Here is a 22,959-nt window from a genome sequence, read left to right as displayed (position 1 = left end):
GTTTTCTTGTTTCTATTGATATTTTGACTAGGAACTAGGCTTTATAGCCGCGGAGTGTACCTCGGTGCATTTTGACCCTTTTTGTGTTCCTTAGAGAGGTGGAGCTGTCATGTGACCAAATATTGCGATAACAGAGTTCCTGGAATAACAAAACAAATGTGACAGCTGATATGAGCGATGTTGTGTTCCCGAATGTCCGTTGGATAGATGAAATCTTACATTGTTGTGAAGGTAAGTTGATATTACAACGTGAGGATATGACTTGTTTACACAGGCAGCAAGTTAGCTTTCTAGCTAGCAGTTGTCGTCATGGCTTGTTTGTTTTCACCGTCGAGGTACGGGGAAAGATGAGTTGCGTTTCATTTTGTCCTTAAGGCTTTTGTCCCGACTGTTGTATAAAGCTAGGTAGCATAACAAACTACCTCGCCTTGTCAACTCTGTACCCGGTCAGCGAATAGAATGTGCGTTAGCAGCTAGCAGCTGACTGAAGTAGCTTAGTGTTCTACTATAGTTCTATAGAATCTTGAAAAGAAGCACAGAATGTGAGTTTCTCGGGTTCCACTGCCTAAATCAGCGGATCCAAATAGTTACTGTATGTTCAACACCACGTTGGTTAAAGACACCCAGCGAAAGGAAAGATAAGAAAATAATCACGTCACTTAATCTTGGATGAGTCTACTCTAATTAAGACTTGTCTACTTCTGACCACTCACCAGCTTTTCACAGTGGACGTCATCTAAAGACTGTGAAGGGAAAGACAGAATCGCGGACCAGAGATGGAGGCTGTAAGACCAAAGAAGACAAAGTCGAAAAGCAGCTCAAGGCAACAGGTAAACACACGCATTCGTAAAGGCAAGTGACGGTCTATCGGTTTGATCAACCGGGAAGTGCACATGCCGATTTGAGCATTTTCCAGAGATTATAGTTCAGTGAACAGTGGACAACATCAAAGCAACTCCCTCGCCTTGTGCTCTAGATCACACGGCACGCTCTGCCTTAGGTCTTTGGAGGCCTGCTGGGTGGTTCAGAGGGGTTACAGTACCCCCTATTGACGTGTGTTGGTTCCTTCCTCCAGGGCAGGAAGCCGAGGCAGCAGGAAGAGGAGGAGGAGGAGAGAGGGGCCACAGCTCCCCCTGCAGTGTGTGCCGAGGAGCCTCCTGCTCCAGCGACGCCTCCGGACGCTGAGTTTGCAGACGTCCCCCTCAGCCTGCCTTATGGGGGCTCCGGGGGCGAAGAGGGGGAGCAGGCCCCCCTCACAGAGCCTGCCTCACAGGCAGCCTCATCCACAGCCCCGCCTCTCCCCCCGGCCTCATCCACGTCCCCATCCACCTTGCCACAGACATTTCAGTCGTCATTGGCGTTGTCGTCGGGGTTACCGCAGACAGCCGACCAGCCGTCCGAGCTGACGGTTGCCCTGGAAACTCCCGAGGTGATTAGAGGCTCCCCGGCCCTAGAGAAACCCCCAGCCCCCAGCGCCCCAGCCCTCTACCCCTCCCTTCCCTCGCTGGAGGAGAGCCCCGGGATGCAGCTCCGCGAGGAGGCCCAGTGGGCCTGCAGGACGAGGGGGCCGGCCGTGCTGGCGTTAGCAGAGCAGGAGTCCTCTCCCCCGAGTCTGCAGCCCACGGAGCTGTCAGCACCAGAGATGCCCAGAACCAGGCTGTACCCAGAGCTGCCCCAGCTACCCCCTGAGACACAGGTACCCACCCAGCGTCCGGTACAAAACACAGTATACACGTTACAATATTATTCACCTCCTGTGTTGACTTGCCATAAAAAGGGCTTATCAGGGCACAGCCCTCCAGAATACACAAGGATGTTGATCTTAGACTGCTACATTAAAACCTCCATAGTACAGCACCTCAAGCATGTGGTTCAGACTCTCAACAGCGTGTATGTGGTCCTCCACTTCCACCCTCCACCCCCCCAGGCCTTCTCCCTGGAGCAGCTGCGTGCGTGGGAGCCGGCGGGGGGTCTGCGCGCCTGGCTGGAGGGGGCGGAGGCGTACGCGGGGCTCTTCGGCGCGGCGGCGCGCCAGGAGGGCCACGCCCTGACGGAGCTGCTGCAGAGCTACTGGCGCTGCCGGCGTCAGCTGAGCCAGTCGCACACGCAGCTGCACGCGCTCACCTCCGACTGCAAGAGCACGCAGAGCCGCCTGTGGAGCTTCCGCGACGAACAGCTCACCCTGCAGGTGTGTGTGTGTGTCTGCGTCTCACTTTGTGTAGGTTTGGCTGTGTGTGCGTGTGTGTGTGTGGGTGTTCAAGGGGCTTTCAATACTCCCACAACATCCCCTAGATATCAAACTATACTTCTTGTTCTTTGAACGGGAGGGGGTTAAGGTCTGGTGGGTTTTTAACTTCCTGTTCCTTCCTCCCCGGCCTCCTGCACAGGGTGTGTGTGTGGACCAGTCCAAGGTGTGCGGCTACCACCGCTTCCAGCAGGCCGACTTCAGTGAGTCCGTCCTGGCGGAGCTCAAGAGGCTGTTTGAGGTGCGCGCCGAGCTGCTCCACCAGAAGGTGGCGCTGCACGCCTACACAGCCCTGCTGTCGCGGCTGCAGGTTGAATCCTACCTCTACTGCTTGCTACAAGGTACAACAAAACTAAACACACACACACACAGTGTATCTCTCTCTCTCTCTCTCTCTCTCTCTCTCTCTCTCTCTCTCTCTCTCTCTCTCTCTCTCTCTCTCTCTCTCTCTCTCTCTCTCTCACAAACACGTTTTTGTACATTGTGTGTGTGTGTCTCCAGCATGCTCCGACTCCCAGGGCCAGCCCTGCTCGCTCCAGCCCCTGAAAGAGGCCATCAGTGTTCTGTTCAGCTTCACGCGGAGAGTCCTGGACGACGCCCAGTTCCAGACAGACATCCACAACTGGCTAGAGAGACTGGTACACACCCTCTCTCTCTCTCTCTCTCTCTCTCTCTCTCTCTCTCTCTATCTCTCTCTATCTCTCTCGCTCCCTCACTCAAAGAGGTTACTCACAGCTGAACCCCTCCGTCCCTCCTGCCGTCTAATGCAGTTCCCCTCCCTGTCCCCAGGTGGCAGTGCTTCTCCGGGGGGCACCCGAGGAGCACCTCTTCCTACTCAGCCACATGCTGTGCTGCCCAGCGGGGGTGGGCAAGTGGGCCGCCCCCTTGCTCCAGGTGAGGCGGCCTGGTTTTGCTGAGGCAGCGGGGAGTGGAGCAGTGTTCCGCTCAGGCTGGAATACACTTACATCGTATCTGTGAACATTTGTATTCATTCAGCAGATGCTTTTATCCCAAAGCGACGTACACATTGTGAGTTTTCATGACTTGTGGTGTGTGTGTGTGTGTTGTAGATCCAGGTTTTAGGGAACTCCTCTGGGGTGAAGAACTTCATGCAGGCCCTTCATGTCCCCTGCCAGGTGAGGACGCGATGACCCTGACCCTGACCCTGACCCTGACCCTGACCCTGACCCTGACCCTGACCCTGACCCTAACCCTGACCCTGACCCTGACCCTATCCGGATGTCCCTTCATCCCTCTCTTTAAACCCAGCTCACCCAGTTCCCCTTCACTAAGCCCTGACCTGTTGTTTCCCCCCTGACCCCAGGCACCGTGCAGAGTTCCTGAGCCACATGAAGCCCTGCGAGAGCCACACCTCTGACGACTCAGGCCCCGAGTCGGGCAACTGGACGCTGGTGGACGAGGGGGGCGAGGAGGTACGAGTGTGTGTGTGTGTGTGAGCAGGTGTTCCAGAATCAGGGGTATGACCAGTGTTTGTGTGCAGGATGAGGACCCGGACAGCAGCTGGTTGTTGCTGTGTGAAGAGGACCTGATCTCCCTCCTGTCCCAGTTCCCCTTCCAGCAGCTCTACGCACACATGCTGGGCATGAGCCAGCAAGGTGAGCGCACACACACACACACACACACACAGTATACACATACATGTAGGCATACATACACTTAAGCCACATACACAAGCAAACACACACATCATTGTGTTTAGCCATTCCACAGACTCGGATGAAAACGGAAGGTGATCGTGCCTTTTCAGCTGTAGCCCCTACTCTGTGGAATAAACTGACAATTTTGATCAAGTCATCCCCCACCACCGAGACATTTAAGTCTCGTCTTAAAACCTATTTTATTCTTTGGCTTTCGAGTCAGTTTAGGGTCACCCGTGCTCACTGTAATTGTGATGTTTGTCTGTTGGTTTTATTTATTGTCGTTCTGCCATATTTGATGATTTTGTAAGGCACTTTGGTCGGCATTGGCTGTTTTTAAATGTGCTCTTATAAATCAAATGGGCTTGACTTGTCTCCAGGTGTGTATGAGCCCCGGGCTGTGTCCAGTCAGAAGATGATGTGTGTGTTTGCCTTCGCCTCCTCCCTGATCGAGCTCCTGGCCGTCGGCCTGCGAACCTACAACAGAGCCCGCTACCGGCAGCTGGTCAAACGCATCGGACACACCATTCGGTCAGCGTGCACACACACACACACACACACTGACACACATGCATGCACACACACACAGTCTGTAACGGCACTAGTGGGAAGCGATGTCATCTCAAACAGGAAGTGTGTATTCCTATGCCCCTCCCCCTGCCTCTCTTCAGGATGACGGTGTGTTATGTCAGTGACCACTGGGCCCAGTACGTCAGCGTGAGCGGCTCTGCCCGGCCCCCGCCCACACACACACACACGCACACACACTCTCTGTCCCAGGAGAGGCTGCAGCAGGAGTACGACCACCTCTTCCTGCGGGCCGTACTGCACGTGCTCAGAAACAAGAGGTGAGACCCGCCAGGCCGAAACGCCATTGGGAGAATACCCGCAGGCTGGGGTCAAAGGTCAACCTGTCGAACTCCTTTAGCTGTCAGTGTTTTCAGGAGGTTAACAGGTCAAGGAGCTCAGCGTGGACTGACAGGCTGTCTATGTAACCGACTGACTGTTTTGTATGACAGACTTCCAGACTGTTTAAATAACAGACTGACAGGCTGTGTGCATGCCAGACTGACAGGCTGTGTGCATGCCAGACTGACAGGCTGTTTGAATCACAGAATGACAGGCTGTTTGAATCACAAACTGACAGGCTGTGCATTGTCCCCCTGCAGGCTGGGGATCTGGTTGTTCATGTCTGAGATGCCCTATGGGACGGTGTCCAGCTCCATGCTGTGGAGGGTGCTCTACGTCATGCAGTGTGCTGAGACCGCAGGGCTGGACACGCTCTGCTCTGCCCACAACACACACAGCTCTCTGCAGGCCCTCCAAGGTACACACACACACACACACACACACACAGCTCTCTGCAGGCCCTCCAAGGTACACACACACACACACACAGCTCTCTGCAGGCCCTCCAAGGTACACACACACACACACACACACACAGCTCTCTGCAGGCCCTCCAAGGTACACACACACACACACAGCTCTCTGCAGACCCTCCAAGGTACACACACACACACACAGCTCTCTGCAGGCCCTCCAAGGTACACACACACACATACACAGCTCTCTGCAGGCCCTCCAAGGTACACACACACACACACACACAGCTCTCTGCAGGCCCTCCAAGGTACACACACACATACACAGCTCTCTGCAGGCCCTCCAAGGTACACACACACACACACACAGCTCTCTGCAGACCCTCCAAGGTACACACACACACAGCTCTCTGCAGGCCCTCCAAGGTACACACACACACACACAGCTCTCTGCAGACCCTCCAAGGTACACACACACAGCTCTCTGCAGGCCCTCCAAGGTACACACACACACATTACATTATCGTACATTTTAGTTTTTACATTTTACATTTTTAGTCATTTAGCAGACGCTCTTATCCAGAGCGACTTACAGTAAGTACAGGGACATTCCCCACGAGGCAAGTCGCTTTGGATAAAAGCGTCTGCCAAAATGCATAAATGTAAGTAGGGTGAAGTGCCTTGCCCAAGGACACAACGTAATTTTGCACAGCCGGGATTCAAACCGACAACCTTCTGATTAATAGTCCGACTCCCAAACCACTCAGCCACCTGATCCCCATACACATCCCTACATCCTTACATACACTTACACACACAAAGGTACACACACACACACACACACACCCGTCAGGCTCTCCGAGATACACACTCTGACAGGTGTGTGTGTGTGTGTGTGTTTCAGATCCAGAACACCAGGAGAGGTTTGAGCGCTGGCTGTGTGAGGTCAACAGCTCTGACGGCATCTCTCTCCTCACTGCGCTCGCCCACATGGCCACGCCCACCCAGCACTCTGACCCCGCCTTCATCACCACCATCACCCTCCTCATCTACCAGGTACAGAGAGAGGGAGAGAGGGGGGGGTGAAAGACAAAAAATAGAGAGATGGGGAGTGAGTGAGAGAAATAGAAAGATGGGAAGTGAGAGAGAGAGAGAGAGAGAGAGATGGGGAGTAACATAGAAAGACATGGAGAGAGATGCATTACCTAAACCTGGTGTGTGTGTGTGTGTGTGTGTGCAGGTGTCCTATGTCAGTGTGTCCACCAGAGAGATCTACTCCAAGGTGGGCAGAGAGCTGCTGGCTGCCATAGCCACAGCCCATCCTTTTATCATCTCGGTGCTGCTTGACAGACTCAGAGAGACCATCCACTCCGTGGGCATGGTAGGTATCCCCTCCTACGAGGTCTCACTTGGTGCTGCACCTCCTTTTGTCCATGTCCAGGATGTTTCCGCAGTTGTGTATACAAACCGTGTGTGTGTGTGTGTATGTGAGGTGGCGCTGTACCTGTGTAAGGAGCTGCCTCTGAGCCTGTGGCGCCCCCTGGAGGAGGAGGTGCGTGTGATCGGGGTGTGGCTACTGCAGCACCCACTGTCTGCTGTGGAGAACAGGCTGGCCTGTGTCATACTGGAGGGGCTGGACTGGGGCTACGCACAGGTAACACACGCGCACAGAGACACGGGTAACACACCCACACACACAGGTAACACACACACGTAACACACACAGACACACAGGTAACACACACACACACACAGGTAACACACACACGTAACACACACACACAGGTAACACACACAGACACACAGGTAATGCACACACGTAACACACACAGACACACAGGTAACACACACAGACACACAGGTAACGCACACACGTAACACACACAGGTAACACACGCACAGGTAACAGACACACTCAGACACCCAGGTAACACAGATAGACACACAGGTAACACATACAGACACACACACTCAGACACAGTAGATACAAAGCATGGCACACTACCCCTAATTGTGTGTGTGTGTGTGTGTTCCCCAGGACGGGAGCCTGGCCCTGGCCCCCTCCCTCCACAGTGAGGTGGCTCTGCTGGTGTGTGAGGCCTACCAGAAATACCTGACAGACAAGCCCTACACTGGCCTCATCTCTGAGGGCATCAAACAGGTAGCGCCACTCTCTGCTACACACACTCACGCACTGCTACACACACTATCTCACACACACACACCTATTCATAGACACACACACTCCTAAATACACACCCCCACACACACACATTCCTACACATACACAGGTAGCACCAGACTATACTATATCTCTGACTCTCTCTATCTCTCTCTCTTTCAGGTATCTTACTTGGCCAGTGTTCTTCGTCTGGGCGTGTCCCCCGAAGTCTCCTTCAGCCAGTGGGCGTGGCAACTGTTGCTAAGACTGAAGCTCCACAGCAACGCTCGAAACCCTCAGGCGGCCTGGTCCGCCCCCGGCTCCGCCTCCCACCCCTCCCCCGAGCTCACGCACGCTCCCAGCATGCACTCTGTTCTCCGAGCGGTGAAGGGGGGCATTCCGATTGGCTGCTACCTGACCATCGCCATGACCACCGTCGGACACAGGTCTGCTCGTCGTGAATGCAAACATACGAGCGCACGTGTGTGTCTGTCTGTGTGTGTGTGTGTGTGTGTCTGTCTGTGTGTGTGTGTGTGTGACTCCTCTGTCTGTGTGTCCCAGTCTGGAACACTTCTGTTCAGAGGGAGTGTGTCTGCTGAGGAGTCTGATCCAGTCCAGACACCTGAGGGCTGCTGTTCACCTGCTGGATCACATCCTGCCCCCCACCTACCCCCTTAGCTTCTACCTGCTCAACAACACCCAGTAAGATACACACTACACCCTATGTACTACACACTCCCCTCACCCCCCCCCCCCCCCCAGCTACGATCTGCACTGAACTAACTTCTAACAATACTCCCGTAAGATACAGGACATGTGTTCTTTCATATCCTCTTTCTCTCCTCTGTCTCCAACCTCCCTTCCTTCCTTCACTCACCACTCTCTTCCCCCCTCCTCTTCCCCTCTCCTCTTCTTCCCTCCTCTTTCAATCTCCTCCCCTCCTCTTCCCCCTCATCTTCCCCCCTCTCTCCTCCCCTCCTCTTCCCCCCTCTCTCCTCCCCTCCTCTTCCCCCCTCTCTCCTCCCCTCCTCTTCTCCCCTCTCTCCTCCCCTCTCCCCTCCTCTTCCCCTCTCCTCTTCCCCCTCTCTTCTCCCATCTCCTCCCCTCCTCTTCCCCCCTCCTCTTCCTCCCTGCTCTTCCTCTCCAGGTTTGTGGACTGCGTCCAGCTCTTCCTGCAGTGTGACAGTGTGTGTCCCCAGGGCGTCACCCAGCAGGTCACCCACAGGGTGGCGCCACTCCTCACTGGAGCCACCTACGGGGACAACGTCCGCCTGCTCAACAGCGTCATCCAGGTACCTGTCATCCTCCGCATACACGCTCACCTGCTATCATCCAGGTACACGCTCACCTGCTATCATCCAGGTACACACTCACCTGCTATCATCCAGGTACACACTCACCTGCTATCATCCAGGTACACACTCACCTGCTATCATCCAGGTACACACTCACCTGCTATCATCCAGGTACACACTCACCTGCTATCATCCAGGTACACGCTCACCTGCTATCATCCAGGTACACACTCACCTGCTATCATCCAGGTACACACTCACCTGCTATCATCCAGGTACACACTCACCTGCTATCATCCAGGTACACACTCACCTGCTATCATCCAGGTACACACTCACCTGCTATCATCCAGGTACACGCTCACCTGCTATCATCCAGGTACACACTCACCTGCTATCATCCAGGTACACACTCACCTGCTATCATCCAGGTACACACTCACCTGCTATCATCCAGGTACACGCTCACCTGCTATCATCCAGGTACACACTCACCTGCTATCATCCAGGTACACACTCACCTGCTATCATCCAGGTACACACTCACCTGCTATCATCCAGGTACACACTCACCTGTTATCATCCAGGTACACACTCACCTGCTTTCATCCAGGTACACACTCACCTGCTATCATCCAGGTACACGCTCACCTGCTATCATCCAGGTACACACTCACCTGCTTTCATCCAGGTACACACTCACCTGCTATCATCCAGGTACACACTCACCTGTTATCATCCAGGTACACACTCACCTGCTATCATCCAGGTACACACTCACCTGATATCATCCAGGTACACACTCACCTGCTATCATCCAGGTACACACTCACCTGCTATCATCCAGGTACACACTCACCTGATATCATCCAGGTACACACTCACCTGCTATACACACAATGAATAGTGTATTGGCTGTGTAGAGGGCATTGTTGATTATGATAATAACAGTAGTAGTATTATTCATACCTGGGGCTGATACAGTGACTGGCCTCCCTAACATGCGGTCTGGTTCCCTGTCAGAACCATGTGGTGGAGAGTTCCAGGCCGGGCCGTGTGGGCACTGTGGCGGTTCTGGAGTTCTGGGTGGGGATCCTGACCCAGCAGAACCTGTGGTACCGTGACAGAACGGTTCTGTTCCTCATGGATCAGATCTGCCGCTCTGCGTTCTCCCACAACCAGGAGGAGTGTGTGCAGAAAATACTCTACCAGCAGCACAAGGTCCAGAACACACACACACACACTGCACATACTCTCTATATCTTTCAAACCCGCATACCCAGTGGGATTGTTGCAGTGGCTGTTTGAAGACATAGTCTTGCTCTCCCGCCATCTTTATTTCTCTCTCTCCGTTCATCATCCCCTCTCTCTGCCCCTCTGGCAGAATGCCTTGGGTTACCATGGAGACCGGGGTCTGCTCTCCGCTCTGGTTGGATGGATTTCCGGGAACGCCACGCCCTCTTTCGTCGAGGGCCAATCACTGAGCGGAGAGGTGAGGCGTGTCCTGTTGAAGCCCAGAGACTTGGCCTTTAGAACGTCCTAGAACATAGGGATTTCTTCACAGAGCCGCGTAACACCTCACCAGCAGTCGTATTGTTCTGCTTCACAACAACACCAGCTGACCCGGCGAAAACTTCTCAACTAGCTTGGCCCATCTCGAGAACTGAACCCGCTCGGTGTGCGTGTGTGTGTGTGTGTGTGTGTGTGTGTGTGTGTGCAGGTGTGGTTTGCGTGGCTGGTGCTGAACATGGAGGGGCTGTTTGAGGAGGACTCCCAGCTGAGGCGCTGTGTGGAGAACGAGCTGCTGTCAGACACCAGCCTCACCCCGGACCAGGCCCTCAAGGTACACACATACACACACATACACACTCCCTATGGTGGGACATGGCTGTTGTTCTAACGTGTGTGTGTGTGTGTGTGTGTGAGACAGAAGGCCCAGCAGCGTCTGAAGCTCCCGGTCGCTCCCTCTCTGCAGAGGATGCAGGTGTACCGCTGGGCGTGTCAGGCTCTGGCCACGCCCCCTGACCACCCCATCCTCCCGCTGGTGTGGCAGAAGTTCCTGCAGCTCTACCTGAGACAGCCTGGACCCGAGTATGGGTAGGACACACACACACACACACCTTACAAACACACACACACACACTTCAATCCACACACCAAATGACCCCGCTCTGTCATCTCCTCTCTGACTTCAATGGGTGTGTATGGTGTGTGTGTGTGGTGTGTGTGTGTGCTCCAGGCTGGATGCGGCCGGCTGTATCGGCCGCAGGTTCTTCCAGGCCTCGTCCCAGGCCGGCCTGCTGAGGGAGCTCAGGCAGAGGCTCCAGGAGGTGTCGGACTTCCACCACGCAGCCAGCCAGGCCCTCAGGGTCCCCCCGCCCGCTCACACGCCCTCCCCCGACCCCCCGGGCCAGGGGGAGGAGAACCCCGGCAACTGCCCCCTGCCCCCCTACCTCACCTCCCCCCAGCTGCACACTGAGCTGGTCAGGTAGGATCGCGGCACGCGCTTCCTGTACACGTCCGCTTATTCACGCACTCGCCGACACTGCGTTTCCTTAGGCCTGCTGTGATTGGTCGTTCCCAGGTTGTTTGGTGTGTTTGCCGTGTGGTTGGATGACGACACGCTGCAGAGTAAGGAAGTGTACCTGCCGTCTCTGCCCCAGCAGTACGACCCCCACAGACTGGCCAAGGTCATGCAGCGACACCAGGTTTGTGTGTGTGTGTGTGTGCAGACTGGAATAGCAGTGCGTTCAGTATTAATAATCAGTATATGTGCTGTTTTGTATTGTATTCATTCGGCAAGCTTTTATCCAAATCCCGTACATAATTCAGCATGTAGAAGAAATACAAATCAAGGATTTCAAGTGCACGGTTCTAACAGTATTTCACTGGTCAAAGTCGAGGAACAGTCTGTATATACCAGGAATTGTGTAAAGTAAGCTCATCTCAGCTACCAAATAGACTCTCTCTCACAGACCATCTGAGCTGCAGTGCAGCAGCAGTGTTGAGGTCAGGCTTGACAGGCTGCTGTGCTCTGTGTGCTGGGTCAGGAGCTGTGGCTGGAGTACGTGGACCAGGAGAGGGTCCAGTACGATGCAGAGGAGGTGCTGGCTCTCTGGGTCAAGGTCAGGAGTGAACCCCCCACCCTCCAGACCAGCCAACAGGCCCTCACTGACTGCACCAGCCCCAGTACAGGTACACCCTCACCTGGCTACACCAGTACAGGTACACCCTCACCTGGCTACACCAGTACAGGTACACCCTCACCTGGCTACACCAGTACAGGTACACCCTCACTTGGCTACACCAGTACAGGTACACCCTCACCTGGCTACACCAGTACAGGTACGCCCTCACCTGGCTACACCAGTACAGGTACGCCCTCACCTGGCTACACCAGTACAGGTACACCCTCACCTGGCTACACCAGTACAGGTACACCCTCACCTGGCTACACCAGTACAGGTACACCCTCACCTGGCTACACCAGTACAGGTACACCAAATGATGAACTTTCATTCCATTTCACAACTCAAAACAAGCGTGAAATAGACGTTCTGCATTCTGTTGATTGAGAATCGCTCTCTATTAACCATGTGGTCTGTCTGTGTGTTTGTGTGTGTGTGTGTGTGTGCGCGCAGCGAGGGAGCGCATCCTGTCAAACCTCCAGAAGCACCCGGTCCCTCGCGGGGCTCCAGAGCAGCAGCAGCAGAGCCCCCCCGTCCCTGAGGTGCCCCCCTCCTGCCTGAGTCGGCCCAGCGCCGCCCTCAGCCTGCTGCAGCAGGACCTCAGCACCCTCCAGGACCAGGCTCGGTACACACACACACACACACAGGCACTCACACACACCGGTACACATACAGATACACACTCACACACACAGATACACACTCACACACACACAGGTACACACACACAGGTACACACACACAGGTACACACACTCACACAGATACTCACACACACAGGTTCACACACAGGTACACAAACAGATACACACACACTCACAGATACACACTCACAGACACGCACACACACACACCCACACACTCACAGGTACAGACCGTATGTGGTTGGTGCCGTGGTTCCTAGTGTGTGCGTGGTGCCGGCAGGTTTGCGGTGTCGCGGGAGGCCCAGCAGGTGGCGCTGGAGGGAGAGCTGCTGGAGAGTCTGCCTCTGCTCTACAAGAACAGACCAGAGCAAGTCAGCATGGCGCTGGAGTGTCGAGGCAAGGCAGGCCAGCCCTGTCAGGGAGCAGCGCATATTACTGTCACGGTACATAAACACTCAAGCACACACGGAGTACTGTAACGGTACCACAAACACTCCCTCGCAAGTGTTGTGTGTTTTTGTCATGTGTGTGTGTGTGTGTGCAGTGTGAGTGCGTGCAGAAGCAGGAGGCGGTGCAGGTCCAGATCACGTCTCTGCGGAGCGACGTCAAGAAGCTGCAGACGGAGGCCATGACTCCGCCCCCTCAGAGCCTGGCTCAGGCCGCCGTGCACACGGAGAACTTCATCACGTCAGTGCTCACACACACACACACATTACACACACACACACACACACATGTCCGTACACTCACTCACATACTCTAACATACCCATAGACACAATACAAAATGTCAATTGAATTTCTTATGTTTCTCAGGTGAATAAGCAGTTATTGTGTGTGTGTGTGTGTGTGTGTGTGCAGGGCTCTGGTGAACCTGTACAAGGCCCGCCCCTCCCCCGCAGTGCAGAGTGTGGGCGTGGCAGCGTTCTACCAGGTGGTCTCCTTCGTGTGTGAGGACACCCTCCGTCACCCCCCCACGCGCCAGTACCTGTCCTCCTGTGTGGAGATACTGGGACAGGTACCATCTCACACACACACACACACTCACAAACACACACACTCACATATACAAAGATTTCTCAAGTGAATCATCGACCATTGTTTTCATGTGTGTGTGTGTATGTGCGTGTGTGTGTGTGCAGGTGTTCATCCAGGGCACGCAGGCAGAGTGTGCTCATGTCCTGAGCACCATCCTGGAGCAGAGGCGCCTGTGCCCCCTCATCTCCCCCTTCTTCACCCCCAACGCCGCGCCCAATCAGCTCGTCTCCCTCTACCAGGACGTGGTGATGTCACTGCACCCCGACAGCGCTGACGTCATCTTCATGCTGCTCACCAAGGTCAGCGGCGCACGCAACTCAGCATCCACACAACATCAACACTGTTCCTATGAAACACTGACACAACATCAACGCTGTTCCTATGAAACACTGACACAACATCAACGCTGTTCCTATGAAACACTGACACAACATCAACGCTGTTCCTATGAAACACTGACACAACATCAACGCTGTTCCTATGAAACACTGACACAACATCAACACTGTTCCTATGAAACACTGACACAACATCAACGCTGTTCCTATGAAACACTGACACAACATCAACGCTGTTCCTATGAAACACTGACACAACATCAACGCTGTTCCTATGAAACACTGACACAACATCAACACTGTTCCTATGAAACACTGACACAACATCAACGCTGTTCCTATAAAACACTGACACAACATCAACGCTGTTCCTATGAAACACTGACACAACATCAACACTATTCCTATGAAACACTGACACAACATCAACGCTGTTCCTATGAAACACTGACACAACATCAACACTATTCCTATAAAACACTGACACAACATCAACACTATTCCTATGAAACACTGACACAACATCAACACTATTCCTATGAAACACTGACACAACATCAACACTATTCCTATGAAACACTGACACAACATCAACGCTGTTCCTATGAAACACTGACACAACATCAACACTATTCCTATGAAACACTGACACAACATCAACACTATTCCTATGAAACACTGACACAACATCAACACTATTCCTATAAAACACTGACACAACATCAACACTATTCCTATGAAACACTGACACAACATCAACACTATTCCTATGAAACACTGACACAACATCAACACTATTCCTATAAAACACTGACACAACATCAACACTATTCCTATAAAACACTGACACAACATCAACACTATTCCTATAAAACACTGACACAACATCAACGCTGTTCCTATAAAACACTGACACAACATCAACGCTGTTCCCATAAAACCTCCACCCCACCCTGTCTGCGCCCCTCCAGTTCGACCTGTCCCTGTGGCTGAGCGAGGCCCAGCCGGTGTTTGGCGAGCGGAGCCGCCTGCTGGAGCTGGTCCACGGGGCTCTGTGTGTGTGCGGCCGAGAGCCCGACCAGGAGCTGCTCACGCCCTTCCACCTGTTCACCCGCCACTGGACCCTGCTGCTGCAACACCACTTCCCTGACCACTACAGCGACTGCCTCCGCCTGCTCATGACCAGTACGTGTGTGTGTACATGTGTGTGTGTGTGTGTGTTTAAGCATACAGTACTACACACGCTTGTATGTAAGTCTGTAGAGAAGCCTAGGGTAGAACATGTGTCATTGTGTGTGTGTGTGTGTGTTCACCAGGCTGCTCAGACCAGTTGCTGAGTCCAGAGTGTTGGAAGGTGACACTGCGTGCTCTGGGCTGTTCCGCCCCCCTCCGCTCTACCAGCGCCTCCCTCGCCGCCCCGCCTCCCCCGGCCGACCCCCCTGCCCTGCCCAGCAGAGCCCCCATCAGCCTCTCCCCCCAGCTGGTGAGCCCCTGCAACCATGTCATCCAGCAAAGCCTAAAACAACAATGATGATAAGGAGGATGATGATAAGGAGGATGAATATGAAAGTGGGAGGCGTGACCCTCACAGCCCTGTCGCATGTTCTGTTCTCCTGTTGGCTGGCTTCAGGTGGAGGAAACCGTCGATTGGCTGAGCGACTACTTCCTGCGGAGTCGTCTCAGTAAGGCGGACCTGCGCAGCTTCGGCCTCTACTCTGCCTGGACGCCCTACATCAGCGAGGTCGCGGCCTTCTGGGGCCATCTGATTGGCTGTCTCATCAACCTGCAGTTCAGCGTTTGCGTCAGGGAGCCTGTAGGGAGCAGCAGAGTCCTCAAAGGTACCAGCTAGACAGGAGTGCAGTTATCAGGACTGTTAGACTCAGACAGGATGGGCTTGATTTATCCTAGTTTTTCTTTACCTCTCTCTCTCTCTCTCTCTCTCTCTCTCTCTCTCTCTCTCTCTCTCTCTCTCTCTCTCTCTCTCTCTCTCTCTCTCTCTGTGTCTCTCTCTCTCTCTCTCTCTCTCTCTCTCTGTGTCTCTCTCTCTGTGTCTCTCTCTCTCTCTCTCTCTCTCTCTCTCTCTGTCTCTCTCAGGTCTTCAGGAGCTGCACAGTAAGATGGTGAGACTGTTCAAGCCCTGGATCCTGGCCCTGGACACAAAAGATCCCAGGTAGACTCCCTCTCTCCTCCACCTCCTCCATCCTCTACCTCCACCTCCTCCCTTCTGACTGCTTTGCAGAACTGGAACTTGCTGTAGACTTGCTTCTGAAAATGCCCTCCCTCCCTCCCTCTCTCCCTCTCAGTCACCCCAGGTGTTATCCATGGCTGGAGTCAGACGCCAGTGCAGCAGCCTGCCTGATGGGGCTGTACTGCCAGCTGACAGACACCCTTCACTTCAAGTTCAGAGGTGTGTGTGTGAAAGCATACAACTGTTTTACGAGGTTATTTTCATACATGTCTTTAGGGGGTATTAATTGGTATATATGTGTGTGTGTGTGTGTTCCAGATGGCCTGCTCCCAGGCCAGAGGGGGCCTCTGTGGCTGTGTGCCATGCAGTACTGTGAGAGCTGCACCTCCCCACGCACCCCAGAGTACCTCCTGTACCAGTACCACGCACACCTGCGCCCCCTGCTGTGGAGACACCTCCACCCCGACACACAGCTCATGGAGCAGCTCTTCAACGTGAGCCCCCGACCCCTGACCCCCCGACCCCCGACCCCCTGACCCCCCACCCCCTGACCTCCCCCACACTGACTCCAGCCCCCAGCTAAGGGACACCTGTTCAGTCGGACATCTGACCCCCTGACCCTTTTGTTGCGTGATGGAAGGCTGGGAAGAGAGGTTAAGATATTGTTGGGGGACTGTGGTTATGAGGCACAAACTATTTTGGTTTGGGTACACAGCTTTTGCACCTGTTACAGCAGTGTAGCTATGTTGGTCTGCGGTACTACAACATGCATCTTGGTTTGTGCGTTGGTTGAATTGGGGTCTTTTGAACGCTCTTCTGAGGCCTCCCACACCATAACTCCACCACACAAAATGTTTGTTTTTCCATTGTGAAGTGTTGTATAGGTTGGCTCATTAGCAGGACCTTCAGTGTGTTTCTGGGTCTCACATCCACCCCCCCCCCCCCCCCCCCCCCCTCCTGCAGGTAGAGAGAGGAAGTCCAAAGAGCTGCTTCCTGTTCTTGGGGGAGGTGCTGTGTGAGGTCAACTGGGTCAGCGTGCTGAGTGACAGCTTGCAGGCCCCGCCCCCCGGTGGTCTGTACCCTCCTGTGGCCCCCCCAGGCCCGCACACACACCCCGACACACACACCATGCTGGTCTACCTGCTCTACATGCTGGTCTTTCTCACCAAGGAGGAGCCTCTGCTCAGCCAGCCAGTGAGTACACACTACCAAGTATACACTACTACCAAGGATACACTACTACCAAGTATACACTACTACCAAGGATACACTACTACCAAGTATACACTACTACCAAGTATACACTACTACCAAGGATACACTACTACCAAGTATACACTACTACCAAGGATACACTACTACCAAGTATACACTACTACCAAGGATACACTACTATCAAGTATACACTACTACCAAGGATACACTACTACCAAGGATACACTACTATCAAGTATACACTACTACCAAGTCTACTAAAATTGGTGTAGACTACTACCAAGTATATACTATGCCAGGTCTATCTAATTATCTCTCCTCTCTCCTTTTCTTGCGCCCCCAGGACTCCCCCCTCCTGAATCTATTGGTTCAGTCCGCCTCCCTGCCCTGGCACCAGGTGGACCTGTCCTCTTACCAAGGCATTCTGGGTTATGTAGGCAGCCACTACCCTCCCTCCCTGCTCCTCAGCACTGACTCCGCCTCTCAGCTGCTGCTCCAATCGCTGCGTAGTGCTGGCGGGCTCCAGCCACGCCCCCACGGGACTCCACAAAGGGTGAGAGAGAGCACTGTTTTCATGATAGCAATAACTGTTTTGTAAACACACTTACAAATAACAATGCAGTCAATGTCACACACAGCACCACACCGTCCTCCACAAACACGTTTTGACGACCTTTGACTGTGTTATTAATATAATTGTATGTATAATATGTCTCTCTTTCTCTCTCTTGCTTTTCTCTCTCTCTCTCCGTTTCTCTCTCCATCTGTCTCGTTTCCGGTCTGTTTATCTCCATCTGTCTCTGTCTGCCTCTGCCTCTCCCCCCCCCCCCCCCCCTCTCCCCCAGGAGGAGACGGAGAAGGCCGGGGCGTGTGTGTCCTGGTGTGTGCAGAGCCTGGTGTCTCTGGAGCAGGGGGGCAGCATCAGCCTGGGCAGCCTGGAGACCCAGCTGGAGCTGCTGCTGGAGAACACAGTGTCCTTCAGCCCTCCAGGTAACGCACACACACACGCACACTCTCTCACGCTCACACACACACGCACACTCACACACACTCTGTATAGCTATCAGTGTTTGCATAAGAGGAAGTGTTAGCTCCAGATGACGAATCACAAACATGGACAAGTCTACCAGAGCAGCATGTTCTACATGAGACGAGCAAACTCTGATATTAAACAAATGTGAAGAATTTGAAAATATGATCCAGGATGAAAGCAGCACCGTTGCGGCTGCCAAAGGCAGGAGGGAAAGCTGGCAGAACAAGGCAGCGTGTGAATGCAGAAGTTACAAGGCTCACCAAGATCACCTCCCAGTCAATAAGGCAGAAATAGATCTGACTATAATTACTATTGTGTATTCTGTTAAATGTATGTGGTACCGAGGTGTATTCTTACGCCGGGTGAGACCATTTTTGCCCCTCTTTCTCTCCTCACTCTTTTTCTCACCTTCTTTTCCCCCCTACCTCTCTCTCTCTCCCTCTCTCTCCCCCTCTCTCTCCCTCTCCCTCCCTCCTTCTCTTTCTGTCCCTCTCTCTCTGCCCCCCCCCCTCTCTTTCTCTCTCTCTAAAGAGGTGGGTTTGGAGCAGAGACACATGGCCTTCTGCAACCTCTTCTGTGATTCGCTGGCTCTGCTGAACCGGGTGGGCGTGTCCACAGGAGAGGCTCTGGTGGCTCATGTCATTGGGTGGCTGGACAGGAAGGGGAGGGGCTTCCCAGTGCTGCCGCTCCTGACGGCATCCTGCCGTTGCCTGGCATCCGTGCGTCACATGACGCGCATCACGGAAGCCTGCATCACGGCGTACTTCGCTCATGGTAGGAAGGGAGAATGTATGACATCATATCCTGACACAAAACACGAGTGGGATAGTTAAACTATGTCCTATTTCATTGTCTGTCTCCTTCCCCAACTCTCTCTCTCTCCCCCCCTAGCGGAGGAGGAGCCGGTGGGCTGGGGTCCCCTCCTGGCTTCCCTGCAAGTCCCTGAGTTGACGGTGGACGACTTCCTGTCCGAAAGCCAATCAGGTTGCAGCTTCCTGACCCTCTACGCCTTCATACTGCAGCGCCTCAACATGGAGCACACTGTAGCCAATGACAGGAGGACGCTGGGCCTGCTCAACACGTGGACCAATCAGGTGTCCCCCAGGTGTGCAGACCCGATCACATACCTACCGTATATAGCTCGTTTGTGAGAATGCGCGTGACGTGCATGCGTGCGAGAGTGAGTGTGTGTTTTGATTGTTTGTTTACCCATCTCTGATGTGTGTGTGCGCGCAGTGGCCCAGGGGACGAGGCCAAGCTGATGCTGTGGTGGCACAAGATCCTGACCGTGTCCGTGGAGCTGCTCCAGGTGCAGACAGAGCAGGGCGAGGCGCTGGCCGCCCTGCCCGGCCTCAGCAGGCTCCAGGCCAGGCTCGCCCTGCTGGGGGAGGAGAGGCTCAGCTCCGGCCTGCTGGCTGCCATCGGACTGGGCCGCAGGTCACCTCTGTCCAATAGGTACACACACACACACACACAAAGGTCAGACGTTGTGCATGCTTCTGCTGTTAACTCTGTGTGTGTGTAGGTTCAGGGTGGCGGTGCGCAGTCTCGCTGCGTTCCTCTTGGTCCAGATCCCGTCCGAGAGCCAGCTCCGCCTGCAGCCCGGCGCTGAGCTCCAGCTGTCCCCGAAAGCACAACAGGTACACACACACACAGCACTGGCCCCTGGTACATCATGCCCTGGTCTAACCCTCAATTAGAATCTCTCTGTCTCTCTCTCATTTGCTGCCTTTTTTGTCTCTCTCTCTCTCTAAATGTCTCTTTCTCTGTCTCTCTCTGTGTCTCTCTCTCTCTGTCCTCTCTCTCTCTACCTCCATTGCTCCAGTCCCTGGCAGTGTTGGAGGCCATGCCCAGCAGCAAGCAGTACTCAGACCTGGAGGACTGTGTGGGGAAGGCCGTCCTGTTCATCCGCTACCCAGGACACTGTCTGCGTGACGGGGCCAAGCTGCTGTCCCTGCTAGCCAACCTCCTGTACCCGGAGCTCCGCTACCTCAACATCATACGCTAGCCCCCCGCCGACGCAGACAGCGCCCTCTAGTGAGCTGGATGTCCCAGACAGCACTCTGTCCCAGCCCTGCGAATACACTTACCCAGTCCAGACGATTTTTCAGTGTGGAAATGGATGGTGCCGGAAGGTCTGAACTGGAGAACCATAAACTGATTGGACCAGACTGGACAAACTGTGGGGCCTTTTTTAGGTGAAAGAACCGGAGGAGTGTTGCTATCAAGTAGCGAGTGCTGATGTTTTAACGTGTGACTGGAAATCAGCTGTGTCAATCGAACCGCTTGAACAAGAGCGTGGATCAAAGAAAGACAATAATTCTATACCTTTTCCTCTCTATCTCTATCTCTCTTTCAAAATCCATGCGTGCCATGTTGCTTTTCTTCTGCAATGCTGTCGCCTAGTTGAATGACTTCAGCTGAATCTCCTCTGCTGTCTGTGTCCGATATCAGAAGTATTTACGAGTGACATCATCACTAACTCTGAACTGGGATCTGCCTCTGATGTTTGAGTGTGACTGACGCGACCATGTTTGGCATTGGAACTGACTTTAGGTCAGCTTTGTCGGATTGGAAGTGAGCAGTTGTATCAGTTATTTCCGAGCATTTAGCGCCAACAGTTTGAAGACGAAACGATGTGCCAGTGGAGCCCTGAGTAAAACCAGAACCAGAATTGTGACAGCAACAATGAGGAACTCCAAACATTCCTAAAAGAATGTTCCAGTTCTCTTTAGGCTGTCGCCACAGTTCCAGAAAACGAGAGGTTAGTAGAAGTCGGGCTTAAGAAAGCCTACACGTTCCTGCTGTGTCAGGGCCGAAGGTACAGTTTAGTAGATCGTCACCACATATTACAGACAACTAACACGCTTGCAGACCTTAATTTATGATATTTTAAACAGCGGTACAGTATGTTTGGACTCTAGTACTTAAGCTGTGAGACATCAGTGTGCTAGTCCTCATCCGTATGATTTTTCTTACTTGGTTTCCTGACCGTTGGAGCTATTTCAATGTACAGTTGTGTGGACATGCCTTACTGCCTGTGTAATGTGCTGTGGCTCATGGTGTGTGTGTGTGTGTGTGTGTCTGGACAGGGGTTGCCCACCTGAAGACTCGTACCTGAGTGTATGTAGGCTACATTAGCAGTTTAGAGCCCAGCCCTCCCCGCGTCCTGACCAGTTGGCCTGTACGTATGCCAGACAGAGGAGCTATAGAACACACTATTGTGGATGCATGAATAGGATGTGATGTGCTCTGAGATCAATCCGTCTATGAAATAAACTTTAGCTGATTACGATGTGGTACTACTAAACTATTGTACATTGCTGTTCTGTGTGTGTGTAGATGTGTGTGTGTGTGTGTAGGTGCTGTGTATGTGGGTGTAACCTCTCGTCTAGCACCCGGCTGTCTGGGAGATGCGTGGTGTGTGGGTGGTGTGTACATGGCGTGTGTGTTTGGGTGGGTGTAACCTCTCGTCTAGCACCAGGCTGTCTTGGAGAAGGGAGAAGGGGATTTTCAGACGCCGGCTGTCTCCATGGTTACAGGATGGGGAGATATCTCTAGGAGGAAAGAACGGGTTGTTCGCAGTTCACCTTGTGTGAGACACACTGGTCCTGTCCTTCTCCTCAGACAGCCTACACACATGTCAGAATATCTTTCAGACAGCCCACACTTACAAACACACACACACTCACACCCACGGGAAGTTCCAGACTGAGACAGAATGTGCTTTAAGGACACAGTTTTGTCTAGGAGATCCTGGTGTTGTCATGGAAACTGACTTTTGGTCCCCTACAACTATGCCCAGAATGTTTCTGTTAACTGACAGACAGACAGACAGACAGACAGACAGACAGACAGACAGACAGACAGTGACAGACAGACAGACAGACTCCAACATGTACTGAGCACTCAGTCTGAAGCCTCTCTCACTCTCACCCCCAAACATTTGCTTTTGCCATCGCCACTCTCAATGTTTCATGCACAGCACAGTGGGAGTACCTGTGCTACTGGTCTGCCGCTGCTCTCCTCCCTCTCTTTCTACCTCTCTCTTTCTCTCTCTCTCGTTCTACTCCTCCGTCTTTCCTCTCTCTCTTTCCACCTCTCACTGTCGCACGCTTTTTCGGGCCTCCGTTCCCTCCTTCCTGGTTTCCTACCTTCCTGTCGGAGGTGTGCGTCCGGGTGACCAATAGGAGACGGAGCTGACCCCACACACCTCCGACCCGTGATCTCCTGGCGGCACCTTCCTGTGTTCCAGGGTTTACCGAGTTTGTGTGTGTGTGTGTGTGTGTGTTGGGGGAGGGGGGGGGGTCTGTGTTTAAGCAGGAGTTGTTTGAAGTCAGACACACTCCTCTCCCTTGAGTCACCCACTTCTGTCACACCTCTTCATAACCCCAGGAGAGAGGTATGACTCAGCCCTGCCTGGCTCGCCGTACAGGGTCTGTTCACTCGCTCTCTCTCTTTCTCTATCGACCTCTCTTATCTCCATCTCTCTCCCATTCTCTCTCTTACAATTACATTTAGTAATTTAGCAGGACTTACAGTAAGTACAGGGACATTCCCCCGAGGCAAGCAGGGTGAAGTGCCTTGCCCAAGGACACGACGTCATTTGGCACGGCCGGGAATCGAACTGGCA

General features: G+C 53.5%; 1 protein-coding gene across 1 annotated transcript; it reads left to right on the top strand.

Annotated features, from left to right (window-relative positions):
* The first annotated feature begins 263 nt into the window (after nt 1-263).
* epg5 (ectopic P-granules autophagy protein 5 homolog (C. elegans)) lies at nt 264-21,618 on the top strand. The gene is given in 46 exon segments (XM_084694337.1): nt 264-830; nt 1,076-1,696; nt 1,928-2,188; nt 2,388-2,586; nt 2,747-2,883; nt 3,035-3,139; nt 3,316-3,365; nt 3,367-3,381; nt 3,570-3,678; nt 3,747-3,861; nt 4,284-4,434; nt 4,575-4,751; nt 5,073-5,230; nt 6,133-6,284; nt 6,469-6,609; nt 6,721-6,882; nt 7,267-7,389; nt 7,573-7,835; nt 7,951-8,091; nt 8,537-8,681; nt 9,708-9,905; nt 10,069-10,176; nt 10,405-10,527; nt 10,615-10,781; nt 10,924-11,172; nt 11,269-11,392; nt 11,735-11,879; nt 12,326-12,497; nt 12,796-12,958; nt 13,060-13,202; nt 13,376-13,532; nt 13,657-13,851; nt 14,862-15,075; nt 15,207-15,373; nt 15,521-15,728; nt 15,985-16,060; nt 16,194-16,297; nt 16,397-16,572; nt 17,042-17,272; nt 17,637-17,846; nt 18,139-18,283; nt 18,858-19,100; nt 19,218-19,431; nt 19,563-19,781; nt 19,852-19,966; nt 20,152-21,618. Coding segments are annotated over 46 exon segments (7,728 nt in total). The 5' UTR covers nt 264-776; the 3' UTR covers nt 20,335-21,618.
* The last annotated feature ends 1,341 nt before the right edge of the window (nt 21,619-22,959 follow it).

Source organism: Hypomesus nipponensis, chromosome 28, assembly GCF_054491055.1.
Source record: "Hypomesus nipponensis isolate SF chromosome 28, ASM5449105v1, whole genome shotgun sequence".
NCBI lineage: Eukaryota > Metazoa > Chordata > Actinopteri > Osmeriformes > Osmeridae > Hypomesus > Hypomesus nipponensis.
Note: the sequence above shows the minus strand (reverse complement) of the source record. Positions and strands in the feature narration are given on the sequence as shown.